This window comes from Fistularia commersonii, chromosome 29, assembly GCF_037954325.1.
Source record: "Fistularia commersonii isolate RoL2024-O1a breed Wild chromosome 29, RoL_Fcom_v1.0, whole genome shotgun sequence".
Classification (NCBI taxonomy): domain Eukaryota; kingdom Metazoa; phylum Chordata; class Actinopteri; order Syngnathiformes; family Fistulariidae; genus Fistularia; species Fistularia commersonii.
Window position 1 is genome coordinate 6,678,562 of NC_141312.1, and position 16,662 is coordinate 6,695,223.

The 16,662-nt window shown below is 43.9% G+C and overlaps 1 protein-coding gene across 1 annotated transcript in view; it reads left to right on the top strand.

Moving 5' to 3' along the window:
* Nucleotides 1-6,697: 6,697 nt before the first annotated feature.
* LOC147216854 (actin-binding LIM protein 3-like) overlaps nucleotides 6,698-16,662 on the top strand; it is a 38,912-nt gene continuing 28,947 nt past the window's right edge. Inside the window, exons 1-2 of the mRNA XM_086176623.1 lie at nucleotides 6,698-7,099; nucleotides 11,448-11,642. Of these exons, the coding sequence (XP_086032749.1) occupies nucleotides 7,081-7,099; nucleotides 11,448-11,642 (214 nt within the window). The 5' untranslated portion in view covers nucleotides 6,698-7,080. The remainder of the gene's footprint in view (nucleotides 7,100-11,447; nucleotides 11,643-16,662) is intronic.

Genomic DNA, 16,662 nt, shown 5'->3' on the forward strand with positions numbered 1-16,662 from the left:
TTTTCCAGCTGCTCGCCTCCGGTACATCTTCCACTTCTTCAAAAGCAGCAGACGTATCACGAGGTCTCGAATTACACAATGAGCCTCTTCACGTTGGGAGCCGCCTTTTTCTAAACACCCAAAATTAAACTTGTCAGGTCATCAGAATTGGGAGGTATTATTGCACAGGAAGGCAATGAGGAAGCGCGTGGGGAAGTGAGCAGACCCTCAGATGTTTGTCACCGCTCTCCTCGCAGGAACGCGATAAAACCCCGGTTGTCTCATTGTTGGTTTTTGAGGCGAGAGGCGGAATCGCCGCCGAGACAAGACCACAAAATGATCGCTTTTCCGGCCCAAGGATTAACTCCGACTTCCCTCGAAGTCCCTCGTTTGTCGCTCGCTTTTTTTTCAAAGGCCAATTTAGCAGGAAGACTCACAATGAGACGGTGAAACTTGCAAGTACTTGCAACGTGATGGTGTGCAGAGTCCTGAAATCTTCCACTTTAAACTAGTAGTCAGGCGGGCGCAGTCACTGAGCCCCGGCCCAGACAGACATTCACTCTGTCATTCGAAATGTATAAAATATATAACCGTTAACCCTCTGGATCGCATGTTATACAGAGACATTCAACATTCACTCATTCATTCAGAAGTCAAATAGAGAAATTCAACCTTTCACTCTATCATTCCTGTCATATAGTCATAGTTCGTGCATGATTTATTGTAGAAATGCAGAGCACTTTGCAAAAATGTGCTTTTTTAAATGATTTACTACTTCCCTTTTGAATAAATGTATAGTTGTAAAGCCATTTGCAGATGCACAATTTGGAGTTTACCTCACTTTATATATTTGCAGATGTTGGATCTACGCTAGGATGCTATGCTACCTCATGTGCTACCCAACAGCAGATAAAACTTTTCTGATTCTAACCGTTGATCCTCTAATTCGCAAGGAGACTCCACACAGAAAGGCTCCCTGTCGTAATCGAACCAGCGACTCTCTTGTCGTGCACTCATCACCGCGCTACAGCACGTTAAGTAATATGCTGGCGCTAATAAACGTTAGCTCCAGCTCTGCAGAGAACTAGAAAAAAAACTGCGGGTCTGACGTATTCCTGGTGCCGATCCCAGCAGATGGGAGACGCTTGGAACCGAATTGTTTTATCGGTCTGTTTCGCCTCTCGCGCTCCGCGAAGACGTCACATAAAATATCCCCGCACCCAAATACAGCTGCTCGGGCCGTCGTCGTCGGAGAGAAACGAGGGCCGTAAAACACCGGCTCCACGCCTCGGTTCTGACAATTCGAGAAGGGGAAGTGGCGGCGATCCAAAGGGCGATGTTTAGCTTTGTGTGTATTATCGACTGCAACAATACACTGTTTTGACGGGGTATTTTTAGCTAGATGTTTGGAGTTCAGGGCTTTCTGTGGCGCTCTTAGATCACGGTCACAGGAAGGCTTATGAGGCTGATAAATCTCTTCCTGGCTTGTTAAGATCAACACACTAGGGTTATCCTAAACAAGGAATGGTCTTATTCCTGAAAGATTGATTGATGAGTGAATAACAGTGGGATGTACATAGAAAAGCTTCAAGAATCGGTTCCAGGAATTAGCCTCCTCCAGGGGAACCTTTGCATTTTGCAGCAAGGGACCACGGTAGGGAGCGTCCGCGCCGTGGACCTTGAGCGCCGCGTTCGAAAAACAAAACCGTCGCGAAGAAGAGGAGGATCGCACAGACTGCAAAGTCGGCGAAATGCTCACATTTCACACGACTGGAATAAAAACCTCGGATTATCGCGTGGGTTCAAGTGCTTCGATTTTCACCATTAGCGGAAACATTTTGTGAAAATGAGGCTCATTTCCTGCCTCTTCTATCCATGAAGTCGCAAGAAAACCAATTTTTTTTTTCAAATGGCGCTTCGTGTTTCGCTAGACGTACCTGGCACTGGCTTATGAATTCCACCAAACACCTATTTCAGGAGTTCCTCAAGACTCTGCCTCCAAGAAGGAGCTGAAACAATTCCAGCAGCTGAGGTCCTACTTGCACGAAAAACCGCCTTGCAAAAAGTTCCAATTGTCCAAAAAGGTGCTCGTCTGGTCTCTGAATGTCAGCTCGATTTACAAAAACCAAACTCAATTTGAAATGATCAGGATTCCTCCGAGGAGCTGGTGACCTTGTTATGTTAATCCTCTGGCCCAGCGGCGCCCAGGCGACGCCAAGTCCTCAGAATTTGACGTCGCTTTCCGCTGCTGGTCAAAGAGGTTGACGGGGTTTTATTTTATTTTACTGGCCTGCCGGGCAGAAATACACAACCGAGCCAAACAGGCACGATGCTCTCCCCCCCGAGGGGGCTCGGAGGATGGTTTCGGCCGGAAAGACTGTTATGCAGGGCGCCGTTTCTTGCCGGAGGGGTGCGTTCATCCGCAGCCGTTCATTGCCAGAACAGCGTCGGACACCATATCTTATCTTTCCCCCCAGCAGCAGTTCGCTCACCCCTATCGCGGCATGCCAGGCCTTCCAACACAAAATTAATGCAACGTTTTAATTTTTTTTTTTGCACGAAGGCTTATAAAGTATTATATGATTTAACTTCAAACATATCACCCCCGACCCCCCCTCGGACACACCTCTTGTGTGGCACCAACGCCGCCATGTTGGCCTGGTTCTCGGCGAAGGAGGCGTCAGACCAACCCGTGCACGGACACAATACCCGACGACGTACTACTGCTTTTTCTCAGCTGCTATTGTGCAGCAAAGCCGCCGCTTCCGACATCCGACGCTTCCAGGAACTCCACCTGCAAAGCCCCCCACCCTCCCCGGCCTGTTTGATTGTCACATCGGTTTTATGGACGCAAAACACGAGAGCATCCCGGGAGAAACTGCATTGTGTATGCAGAAATTGTGTACTTCCTTTGATATATAGTAAATGAGGCGCTGATTACGCTGATGTGACACTAATTTGTGTTTTCCTGCTGCGCTATGAGCAATCGCTATCCATACATTAATAAATGTACACATTGTAAAACACAAAAAAAAAAAAAAAAATTCTCATTGGTGACTCCAAAGCTGAGTGAATTGTGCGTCCTGCATGCAGCAGTGAGTGCACCATATGAGAAGTTCACGCAATGCAAACACGACCTTAAAGAAAAATTCACACTCTGTGAGGCTCCTTTGTCATTCGGTAGGAACTAGCGATCACCACGGCAACCGTACAGAACAGCCGAAGCCTCGCAGCCGATTCGGATCAGATGATTCGACCGTTCCTCTGCAGACGATTGCGCCCCTCAGCCCGGGAGGGTCATATGTTCTTGAACTAAATGAGGGAAAGGTCATTGCAGCTAAAAACACTGTGCTGTTTTTTTTTTTTTTTTTTTTTGGTCAGATGACTTTGGATGAAGTTATAGTCCATTAATCCGAGTGTAAAGAACGGGCAGAGCCAGACAGACAGGTTAAAATGCCCTCTCGAACGCACCGGCTCTCACAAATACAATGCGAGTGACCTCACCTTCACCTTGTCCTGTTTCCTGACTGACACACCTACAGACACAGATGCTTTTGCTATTACGGAGTTTGTGTGTTTCTGTGTGGGGAAAGAAAAAAGGCTGCAGCCGGGGACACACACACACACACACACACCGGCAGATTTGATTAATTCTTTTTAATGAACTTATGCACACACACACACATTGTAGACGCCTGCACTTTCACTGATAAATGTCCCCATATATTAAGGATTTCCACCGTTTGTCCAATTTAATGAAAACATGCTAACCCCCCCCCACCTCCTCCTGGGGGGGTTTGAGAGTGAAGTCCGGTACACCCGTAGTTAATAACCGTGGTTCTAATTAGTGTTTAATCAACTGAAACTAAAACTTGCAGCGTTTTTTTCAATGACAGTCGGTTCCCACGGAGACAACCTCGCCGCGGCCGGAGCTCCTCCGCCCTTAAAGCTACGATTTTTATTTGCATATTCTCCATCGATCAAGGCCGCCATTGTGCATCCGGGGTTGTCTTGGTAACGAGGAGGGGAAAGGAGGCGGGGACACAGCCATCAAGTTAAAAGTACAATATAGTCTTAAAAACTCAAAACATCGGCATTGTTCGAATAATATTTTGCACGTATTTGTGTCTTTCAGTTTCACGAAAAGTTAATTTCTCACAGTCTTGGTTCCATAACACTTGCAGATATCAAGTCTTATATACTGTATACATATTTCTCAATCAAGATGCATAGTTATCATATGCAGGTGATCTACCTGATCTCACCGCAGCTGTATTTATAGAGCGGTGTGTGTTTTGAATTTGGCCGTGTTTCCTCCCGCGCCTGTTGCCTCCGGTCCGAGAGGATATGGCTACTTGTTCCCGTCTCGAGCATCAATCTCGCCCACAAGTGTTTGCTCTTTCGTGGTGTCTCAGTCCGCGGTACCTGCGATTTTTTTTTCTTTCTGCTCGGTTTTCAACTGCTTTACGAAAACACGCCACCTCATCACGCCGACCGGCGATCCAAAATATTACTTTCCATGAAGTACACGTCTACAACCAGGTTACCGTCTGACCTTTCTGCTTCTCGAGAAAGAGCCTCTTCATTGTTTCCAAAATGGCAGCTCAACATGACACCGGGTCATCGATCACATGAACGTCCGTATTCTTGCTGACACGTGTTGTTTTTCCAGACCCCTTCAACTTCAGGTAGGAGAAATCTCCAAACTTTTTTGAGTATGACGGTTTAATTTATATAGCATATGCCATTTTTTTTCCCCCTGTCAATGCAGTTCAAAGCTGTTGTAATTCTTTATGTCTTCCAATCTGGAGCTCGCGTCAATGCTTAAAAAGTTTCCTCTTGTTGCTGACAGATGTTGGTGGGATGAGGAAGTGACTGCGGTTTGCCAGCGTTTGCAGGAAGTATCCAGCGCATTGTTTCAAGTCGCGGGGAAGTGAGTCCCGTCGGCCAAACGCTAAGTGTATAAACATACTTTCATGATCGAAGGGCCGCTGCGAGGAAGAGTTATGTGGGTTTACCTTTTAAAAAAACATAAACAAAAAAAGGAAAGTAAGCATAGCTTGTGATATGAACTTGTTTTTGAAGTATTCATGCATAACTAGAAAATATACATTCATGAAGCCTGGCAGCTTAAACTGAGTAACACTGTCATCTTCAGGACGAGTGTGTTATTACAGAAAATTTAAGATAATGTTTTCAATCACTTAAAAGAGGAAAATACAATTATTGGCTTCACAGAAGTCTTGCGCAAGAAAAAAAAAACAAGATGTCTGCGACTGCTTTTCACAAAAAGCAGTCGCAGACATCTCTCATTATGCAGCTCTCTCTGCAGGATTCTATATTTTTTTGTGTTTTCTGCAAAATACATTACCCCTTAAATGTAATGCCAGATTGAGCTAATATATCAGAGAAAACATAAAGTCTATCCAATCCCATTTCCAAGAGGGTCAAGGAGAATCCAGAGAAATACAATAAACTGTGTCTGGATATTGTTAACGTTTGGTTTTACACTATTTGTCTGTGGAAGTTCTCAGTCATTCCGGTCACGGGGAACTCTTGTCAAAATCTCCTTGTCGTGGCAACTGGACATGAATTTCATTACTTGAAGATGTTTAACCCCTCATCTGAGAGGCTTCTCCAGTTCGTAAAGTGAAGAAATTCAAGTCCAATTGCCATGACGAGAAGATTTTGAGACAATAATTTTTACACTATTATCGTATGTATGAAGCAGCAATGATTTATTTAGTTTGTTCAAATACCACAATCCACTTAAAAGGGAATATTTTCCACATATACACACACACAGTCCAAAACCAGTCGATGTTGTGAATGAACGGATGAATGTCTTTGTATGTCGCCTTGTGATCAACAGGTCCAGGTTAAACCCTCTCAAAATAGAGAATGAGTGAGTCAATGCATCATTGTGAACTCCCAAGTCCCCTGCACATGTGTGTGATATAATGTTTCAAATTATCACATTTCCGTAACTCGATCGAAAAGGTGTTTTGTTGTTTTGCAAAGTGTTTTGCAAAGGGATTCCCACTTACTGCATGTTATGTAGTTAGTTCGGTTAAAAAGTTATCCTCCAATTATATTTTTTGTATTTTCGTGCTAAAATGTTTAAAGCAGTATTTGAAAACAGTTGAAATTATTTTGTGAATCTGCCTTTGTGATTTTCACCCTCGGTTTTCTTAGCGTGCTTTCTTCTGCTTCTGATTGGTCAATTCAGGGACATGTGGTTCATAACAAGGAAGTAGAAGAAACTGGACGTTATCCTAGACGCTGCTGAAGAAATTCACCAATTTCATTCGCGTCCACTGGTCAGACAAAGGTTACAAAAGTTTCAAAGTCTTAAGTTTTTACTTTCCTCTCCTTTTTTTGTCTTTTTCTAAGAGACAAAACAGCGGGTTCTATTTCTTAACGCGTTTTCCGACCTGTAATATGAAAACCCACTATAGCGTAAAATTGTGGCCATTTACTGAGCGCAGGCTGCAGTTCGCCCATTCACCACTAGGCGGCGCTGTTGCATCGTTTTTGATTTTGCTTTTTTTAAACGCGCCCGCCGTCCTGCCCGGCGAGGAGACACGCCTGACACCTCCGGACTCTCCGCCACTTCGCCCTCGACGCCGGAGCGCACGGAGCTTCCTCCCCGGGGCTGGGGGCGGGGTGGGAGTAGAGGGGGGGGGGATGGACTCTCCTACCCCCGTGGTCTGCCGGGTGGGACGGCGTGAAGAAGAGGAGGAGAAGAAGCAAAAGGAGGAGGAGGAGGAGGAGGAGGACCGCGCCGTCACTTTGGATTTGTGCAACTCCTCCTTTACGCAGGGCGGAGAGGTGGTTGTAGTCCGCAGCCTGGCAGTAATCCGCTCCCCGGGAGGAGAAGGAGGGCGGGAGGGGGGTGAAACCCCCCAGCGGACCGGAGGTGAAGACAAGAAGGAGGAAGAGTTTTTTTTTATTATCATTATTTCAAGGTGAGCGAGCGGAGAGGAAGGCCTGGGTGGTTTACCCGAGCTGCTGCTTCTTCTTCTTCTTCTCCTTCTTCTTCTTCTTGGGGGCTGAACTGAGAGACTTCGAGGACACATCCACTCCACTCCACTCCACACCATGAGTGGGCCGACGAATGGTGAGCTGCTAGTGCATGTATGTGTGTTTGTGTGCGTGCAATCAATCATAGACCCCAATAGCCATTTTGAGTGTTTATTGACCACTGACTCATTTATTGGCACCCAATTCACTGATGCCAATAATCGTATTCTGCAAAGCAATAACATTCATCCACGTTTTCATGGTTTTTAGCCGCTCCACCCCCCATCTCTCCACCTCAGGATTCCTCCGCCGAGCAGATTCCTTCACTGAATCACATTTCATTTTCATTTAGCAGCCAAGCGTGTCCGCAGACACACAAAGCAAAGTTATTAACTTCAAACCGCCCAGTCCCCAAATCCATTTTTTCTAAAATAGACACAAAAAAAAGTGTTGGTTCTGCGTCAGACACACACACACACACACACACACTCGTACGTGCATCATGCAGCCCCTCTGTAGTCCGCCCCCCCCCCCCCCTCCCCGCCTCCAACCTCAGGGGGTTTAAAGCACGGCTTAACCTCCAGGACTGTGACGACTGTGTCAGGGCCAGCGCCACAAACTTTAAAAATCTCCAGTGCGGAAAAAGGCAGGAGATAATCTTTGCTTTTGACTTTATCCAGGCGCGGTCGTTACAAAAGGTCACAGGTCATGATAAATACCAGCCGACGGTTTTATATCATCTTCTTATCCATATGTGTGTTGTCGTTCTGACAACGCAACACAACACGCAATGTCAATTCCATGTGTTTACAGGCGGGGACGTCACCGCTCCGCTTTACAGCAAGCCCGCGATGAAATGATCGCGATCACATTGTATTTATCTGCTATTCCAATTTTAATATAGTAGGGCGGCGGAGTGCACTGATGGTCCCTGGTTCGATTCCGATACGGAGGCTTTTTTGTGTGGGGTTGACATTGTCTCCACTTTCTACATGGTTTCTTCGGGTTCGTCGGTTTCCCCCAACAGTCCAAAAACATACAGTAGGTTCACCGGAGACTCGAAATTGCCCGGATGTGTAAATGTGATTGGTGAATCGTCTAATGACGGCTGGGATTGGCTCCATCCCCCGACCCTGACTGGAGAATAAGTGAATGAAAGAATGAATGGCTATGAATATGATCTCGAAAATGATCACATTTTGGTCAAAGCAGCCTCAAAACACTTCAAATCCGGTGCAAACACCCCCCTGACATTTCATTTCACATGAAGCTACCCGACCCCGGACATCGGCAAGGTGTCGTCGTGAAGAGCATTGGACATTCAGATTCATCTCAGACAAACACATCCTTCACGTGTGTTTACTTCGTCGTACCCGTGACATCGTTTACATGTGTTTTGTCATTTATCTCCCGTCATATTTCATTACATTATATACATTCCAGTCATTTGGCAGACGCTTTTATCCAAAGCGACTTACAAGAAGTGCAATTCAGTCACTGAAGATCCGAAGCACCAGCAGTCGGAAGTCAGAAGTGACCACTCAACCAAATAGCCATCTCAGAACTATATACAAACATTCATTTCATCGTTTTTTTTTGGGGGGGGGGGCTGAGTGCGATTGGTAGGGTAAGAATAAGAGTAAGAATATTAAGAATATAATTCTATTGTAAGTCGCTTTGGACAAAAGCGTCTGCCAAATGCAATGTAATGTAATGTAATGTAAAAGAATAAGAACAACTTTGTTTATAACGAAGGAAATTGTTGTGCCAGAGTTACAAGAAAAATATAACACTAAAAAATAATAGTAGAAAATTGTATAAACAGTAAAAAATAAAAGAAAAAGGGAAAATAAGAAATACAAATAAACTATAAAGTGTCTTAAGTAACAAGTGAAAACTATAAAGCGTCTTAAGTAACAAGTGAAAGATAAGGAGTGCACTAGAGTATGAAAAAAATATTGTACTGTAGCTGTTATGAAATATTGCACAGTTATGAACATATATACAGATAAATTATTACAGTTTAAAAGATTAGAGTTGACAGTAAGTGGATGAGTTTTTTTTTTTTTTTCTTTAAGGTTTGAAGTGGTAGAGGTATGTTTTCAGCCATTTCCATTCCAATTTCATGCGATTTCCCTTCCGCTTGAATGTCAAGACGGAGTTTGGACCCACACCAGCGTAGCTAAAATAAAAAGAGATACACAAACAAGTCGGTCAGCTAAAACGATTTGTGAAAGTATTTTGGGAATATGCAGACAAAATGTTGAAAATGAATATCAGTCACCAAAGTAGTTGTTTTATGGGATTGGCAGAAGCGTGGGCTAACTGGTAAACCCCCTTACAAAAAAGTTATTTTGGTATTAGCATTCATTTTCGCAAATTCACCCTAAAAATAGTTGCATGGAATATTAGCTGCCTTAAACTGTCTCCCCTGAGGTCAGACATTTTATTCTTTTATCTGCACCCCAAAAATAAATGCGAATTCTCAAAACGTGAGCGCATGAGTGTCCACACACACACGCATACACACACACACACAGGTGGCTCATATCTCTCTGGATCCGCGGCTACAACCCTTGTGCTGCCATCTGGCTCCAAAAGCAGTGCCAGCTTCTGTGGCGCACACACACACACACACACACACACACACACACACACACACACACACACACACACACAAACACACACACACACACATATAGGGCCGATATGATTCAGGAATCGTTCTCTTCTAGTTTCTTTCCCCCGCCCGAGCATCTAGAGATCTTCGCCATGCTGTGTTTGACGGGCTGCTTGGTTCTCTTGGAGGCAGCGGCGTGTGTTGTTACGAAGCTGCGTTTCGTGGAGCGCACACACACCGCAACTTCGATTTTTTTTTTTTTTTCCCCACGAGGAATTTGAGCGCTTCCGTAAGCAAGGATAAAAACAAAAAGGATTAATCCCGAAGCATTCGCGCTCGGCCTGTTCGGGCCTCTGGGTTTGCTCGTCCCCCCTCCTCGCGTCAGTCGGTCTTCTTCTATTGCTGAGCATTGAGTCGCAATCTTGCGTTAAATCACAGCCCTGAGGGTCATCGATGTATGAGTGGCATGTCAGAGTCGAATACCAATTGAAAAAGAATAAAACGAGAGCCCATCAGTTAAGTTATCAATAGGCACACATGGATTTATGTATTGATTATTGTACAACTGCCACGCAGACGTGTGTGTATGTGTGGGGGGGGGTAATGTGGTAAAAACATGATGGACACTCCACATTGTCCAACCGGAGAGGGTCGTATTACGATGGATCTCTGCAGGTCAGGGGGACAAGTCGAGGTGATGCGTTCAGGGACCGTCTCTCAGTCCATGCTAAGCTAACCGGGCCACACAGCTCAGCTGATTGAAAGACTTCCAATTCTCAAGTACGCTCAAATTCCTCAAATCAGAAAAGGTTATTTTGTTGTTATTCGAGTGCCGATGGGGTGTTTGAGAATTCCCCACCCAGAATTGGTGACACTGAATCATTGGCCTACAATATAGGTCAGAACTGGGCATTTTACGGCCCCTTACTCTTTTTTTATCTGGCCTGCTAAACTATTTTCTTTAAATATTTTGATAAGTAATTTCAATCAATATTGAATTTAGAAACTCCTTATTTTTTCCTTTTTAATTGTGTACAGGTGATTACATACGAAATAATGTCGGCACATCTATATGATCATGAATGATTTTAAAGTTGAATTAAAACACACAAATATTGAAATATCTAAATTGCAATTTTCATTCAATTTAAATTTAAACATTTAAATTTAACTTTTAAATTTAAAATTTAAATTCAAATTTAAAATTTAAAATATAAAAATTTACAATTTACTTGACCTAGTTGGCCTGCGCATAAAAATTGAATAAGAAATGTGACCTGCCGGCCAAAATATTTGCCCCACATCTGTTATAGGTGTTTGCATTTGATTTGGAAATTGGAGCTTCTGTGGCTGAGCTGCTGGAGCAGGCGTCTTTCCAATTTGAAGGTTGGCAGTTTAATTCCTGCCCTCTCTTGCCTACGTGCTGAACCGTCCTCAAAACAAGACCTCGAAGCCAGATGGCCCGGTTAGCACCTCGCACTGCGAATGGGTGAATGCAAGTTTTGAAGCCCAGACAGATCCTTTCAGAATAAGTCATCTTCTCTGACATGAGAAAATCACTATTCATTCAACTTTGGATTTGATTTGCTCACGCTTCGTATTGCTCGGAAAAAAACAAAACAAATCAATACAATCGCCGTGGGGAGGGGAGACGCGCGGCGTCTCTTGAATTTCCGACGCGATGACACCAAAAACGGGCTTTGATCAGATTGGAATTGGAGTTGAGAGGGAAAAGACGAAAAGCGAGGTTTCCCAAAGCGACGTGTGACGGGCTTTTTGATCTTCTTTCTGTCTCTCTCTCTGTCTCACCCTCCTTCCCCTGCAGTCCAGTACCAGTCGGGCCTCTACGGTGGCAACAACAACAGCAGCAGCAGCAGCAGCGGCGGCAGCAGCAGCAGCGCCGCCCTCTCCGGCCGCCGCAGCCCGACCATCGCGTGCGAGCGCTGCGGGGAGGTTTGCCGCGGGGAGGTTGTGCGCGTCAAGAACACGCACTTCCACGTTCACTGCTTCACCTGCCAAGGTAACCCCCTCACCCCCCCCCGTTCATACTCCTCTGGTATTTAAGGGCAGATGCATGGGTTTGCATGGGATTAATTATTAAAAAAGGAGGTATACCTCCACCATGGACAGGCTGTAAGAAAATAAAGTGGTGTAAAAAAAGGGAACCACCTTTTTTTTTTTTCTCCGTCAGTCACGACTCTTCAGTTTTTAAGAATAAGAATTAGAAGAAAAAGAACAACTTTATTTACCTCAAAGGAAATCGTTGTGCCAGAGTTACAAGAAAAATATAACAGTTATAAATAATAGTAGAAAATTGTATAAACAGTAACAAAAAAAGAAAAAGAAAAAAAAAGGGAGTATAAGAAATAGAAATAAACAATAAAGTGTCTTGAGTAACAAGTTAAAGATAAGGAGTGCACAAGAGTATGAAAACATGTTTTACATGTAGCTGTTATGAAATATTGCACAGTTATGAACATTTTTACAGATACGTGATTACAATTTACAGTAAATGGGTGAGATTTTTCTTTTTTTTTGTCTTTTTAAGGTTTTAAGATGAGTAATTTCCCTCAAATGCTAGATGATAATTAAAAACAGATGAATGGATGAAAACGCAGTCCTCCCCTGTGGGCACCAACCAGTTGAATCATTTGCGTATGAGTTTCCCTGAGAGTATTACACCGGGCATCTCGGGGGCGCGGGGGGGCAAAGGGATTCATTTGCACGTGTCCGATTGGGAAAAAATTGCCGCTGCGAAATTGTCAGAAAAAACCTGCTGTGCTCTATAAATGAGGATCATAAGGTTTTCAGACAAAATGGTCGTAAAACTGCACAACAATCACAGATCAATATTTGATATTTCAAACCTCATTGTGTCTAAAGATGTTGCTTTTTAATGTAAAAAAAAAAGCTATCAAATTGACTTTTTTTTTTTTTCTTATCTTGTATTTTTTTAATCTAAACTTTTTTCATTAAATATGTTTTTTAACACGTAATAGCCATTTCATTAGACAAAATGAAGCTCATAGTATTATGGAACGGTGAATGTTAAATTGTGTTACTACCTGCAATCATTACAGTCCTCATTAATATTGTACTGCGGATTTTCACAACACATTTATGAACTATTTATCAAATATGAAATTTCAGGGCTATGAGAATGTTGGATGGGAAAAATGTATAGTGGAATCCTTTGGAAAAGATCCAGTCAGGTCCAGATGTTTCCCCTCTGATGTTCCCTGCTCTTTGCACGTACAGGGCAGACTGTTTGTGTAACTCTGGTTGTAATTTAATTAAAATACAAATCTGAGTTTGAAATATCCTAAACATGCCCCTATGTCACCCCCTTGGTGGAATCTGCCCTGTTTATTTGGGGAAATAAGGGTTTCAGCATGGTCAAAAGAGCGTAAAGTGCTAATTGTGTCCGGCGTTAGCAGCTAGCTCGGCGGCGCCGTCAGCAGGTTTCCGGGCCTGTTGTCGCGCTCCGACCAGCTTGCCTGCTTTCCGCGGATCTCAAAATCCGGGTGATCTAAAAATCTGATTAGCACAGCGATAAGACGCCAATGTGCAATGTGTGTGTGTGTGTGTGTGTGTGTGGCCTTCAATTCGTCCGTCCCATTTTTGTGCAGTTGTTGTCCAAGGAGCGCCCGGGATGAGCGCCTTTAAAATTTAAAATTTGGCACCTGCACATTTTTCATTTGAAGTCTAAAAGGTCAACCTCTCCGTATACGCCGTATCTCCCCAGAAATACTCCCCGCCCATAAATCCGGACACCGTAATGGGATTTTTGATTTTCGGTCGTAGCTTGAGAAATGGCCGGCGGAGCCACGGCGCCCGGTGCGGACCGTTCCCGCGGTTTCCCGGGAGCTTCGCTGGTTGTAGCCGTCTTCTTATCCGGGAAGCTCAGCTGTAAATAATAAATGACGCCTCCTTGTTTCAGGTGGCGAGGGCACAGGCGTGTGAGTAATCCACGTAATTACACACGTCATTTGCCAGAAAGTCTAATCCGGAATACTCCGGCAGACCAAACGCACGTCTGTTTCTTTTCAAAATGCTTTTGCTGGAGCTGACTAAGCTCGGTTTCCTATGTCGCCCCGTTGGAAATAGACCATAATATGATTTAAGGGTTGGGGTTACACCGCAGGGAACGAGGGCATCCCAGGTTTTCGATGTCGATCGGAACGTCACGTGTCGGAACCAGTCCTTAATAAACCTGTTATTTACACGGTAATAGCTGTTACACAGCTGGAACAGCTTAACTTCCCCCTTTTTTTTTTTTTGCTGCCCGTGAGAATGCCAAACCTAAAGGTTCTCCTGGAGGAGGGTAGTTTGAACTGCGCTCTTTGGAAATCCGCCCAAAATGTCTCCCGGTCGCTACCATCCCCCACGGTCCGAGGATTCGTTCACGGCTGGCTACGGAAATCCTGAACATCAGGTGTCCAGCAGTTCCCGGGGACGGCGGTTGTAATTAAATTTCAAGTTCCATTGATTTTATCAACCCCGCTAATCACGACAAAAATCAAGAAAATCCTTTGCAATGAATGTCTCCACCGGTGATGTGAATTACAAGTGCGTAACTGTGTAATGCACTCAATTTCGCTTAGAGGCCATCCAGCGTGAATGGGAAAAAATTCAGAGACGTCAGTTGGTGATGGCGGCGGAAATGTAATGGGCGAAGACAGCGGCGGGACGGCGGAGTGGACGGATCGATGTCTCTCTGATACCTCCCGTCAGCCACATCCTCCTCCTCCCACTCTCTCTCTGCTCTTCTGCTTCCTCTAATAGCTCCCTCGACTCCCATCTTGCCTTTTCCTCTCTAAAATAATCCTCTCCGCTCCATTCCCTCTTCCCCCCTCGCCGAGCGCACGCCCTCCGCAAGGGCGCGTTCCAGGCGTTTCTCACGGCGCCGTAACGGCGGTTTGACCCGGTCAGTCGGGGGGATTATGGCGTTCTGCCCGCGGTTCAAGGGCGAGCGGCAAGGTGCGAACCGCCTCCTTCACGGGTGTCTTCGCACGAGTGTCGGTACGACGGGCCGGCGTGCTGCCGTTCCCCCGAGCGCCACTCTCTAAATTCGGTGAAGCGCTTTAGAGCAGAGGTCCCCAACCCCTGGTCATTTAGTAGCTGGCGCAAAGAAAATCTTTCTCGGTACAAATGATATTGTTTTCATTCGATCTTCCAGATCTTATTTGAAAACAATTTTTTCCGCCTTCGCCTTTTTGGCCATTTCACACATCGGCTACGGAAACAAAAGTCACCTAAGAGCTTTTTCAGAAGAAAACGACCTCTAACCGGTCCGTGGAAGCGTTTTCATGCGTAAAACTGGTCCCCGGTAGAAATATGGTTGGGGACAGGAGCTTTGGACACGCCTGCATCACCAAACCCGCTGTTTGACCGACACAAGGGAGAGCAGTTGGGGAAGGTGATTCTGAGAAAGCTCCGGGTTTGATGCCGACATGGCGGCCTTTCTTTCTGGAGTTTGAATGTTCTCCCCATATATGCGTGGGCTTCTCTGGGGTTCTCTGTTTACTGCCGCTGTCTAAAAACATTTAGGACCTTCATTGGATGGGGCCAGATTTGTGAATAGTTATCAGAATCAGAGTACTTTATTGATCCCCAAGGGTGAAATTGCTTCCGAATCAAAGAATCAAAATAGGACTCTATATGAAAAAATAATGATAATAAAATAAAAACGGGGTAAAGATCAGAAGAAATTGATAAAAATGAAATTAAAGGTATGTAAAAAATATAAGTAACGTAAAAAAAAAAAGATAATAAAATAAAAACGGAGCAAAGATCAGAAGAAATTGCTAAAAATGAAATTAAAGGTATGTAAAAAATATATGTAACGTAAAAAAAAAAAAGATAACAAAATAAAATTAAAACCGAGCAAAGATCAGAAGAATTTGCTAAAAATTAAATTAAAGGTATGTAAAAAATATGTGTAACGTAAAAAAAAAAAAATAGAATAAAATTAAAATGGAGCAAAGATCAGAAGAAATTGATAAAAATGAAATTAAAGGTATTTAAAAAATATATGTTATGTAAAAAAATGATAATAAAATAAAAACGGAGCAAAGATCAGAAGAAGTTGATAAAAATGAAATTAAAGGTATGTAGAAAATATATGTAACGTATATACATGTTTATACCTATGTGATGTCTGATGTTGTGCTGTCATATGTTTGACCCCTGTCCAGCTTAGAGGTTTGAACTTAAACTTGTGATAACAATAATAATTGTTTTTTGAAAAAAAAAAAAAAGATTAATAAGATGATGTCAGATGTGATTCCCGTCTCCCTGCCGGTAAAATTACCCCTCAGCCATTCCAGCTGACGGGCTGTCCTTAACTTCCCGTCAAACTGGCTGCTGCGCCCGAGAAAAGAAATAAGAAAGGCGCAGTGCAGACGGGTGGGGAGCGGGGATCGGGGGGCGGCGGGGGAGTCGTAAAAAAAAAAAAAACGTTATCGCCTCTCCCGCTGACTCCAGCTTCCAGCAGCAGAGAGCATTCACGGAGCCTGGATTCTCCGATACCTAAGACATCACGATAATTAGCCTTACAAATCACCAAATGATGCTCATTGAATGGGAAGTAGCACTAAGAGGGCGGGGTTGGGCGGCTGATCTTTATTTCTTTAAATCAACTGGTCTGACTTTAAATTTGTGTAACATCTGATAGATCGTCAGCAGGAGGCTCGGGGAAATTTGCCCATTTTGGTGCAACTGGACCAGCGGTCGGCAACACGCGGCTTTTCGATCCCTCTGATGCGGCTCCCTGTGGCTTTGGAAAATGATTAACGAATATTTTATTAAAATGTATTTTATTTTACTACGTTCATTTTTAAAATGTAATTTTAGATTTGCAAATTATGGCGAACATCTGAAACATGTTGAAATATTTTTGTAGATCTTAATAAGGCACTGCACAGTAAATAATTTGATAATAATTGATGGATGATTTAAGTTAAGCTTTTTAGCATAAATTCAAGAAGGACTCAAATTGACACTTCGTATTTTGCTTAAAAGTAATCTTCAATCCCACG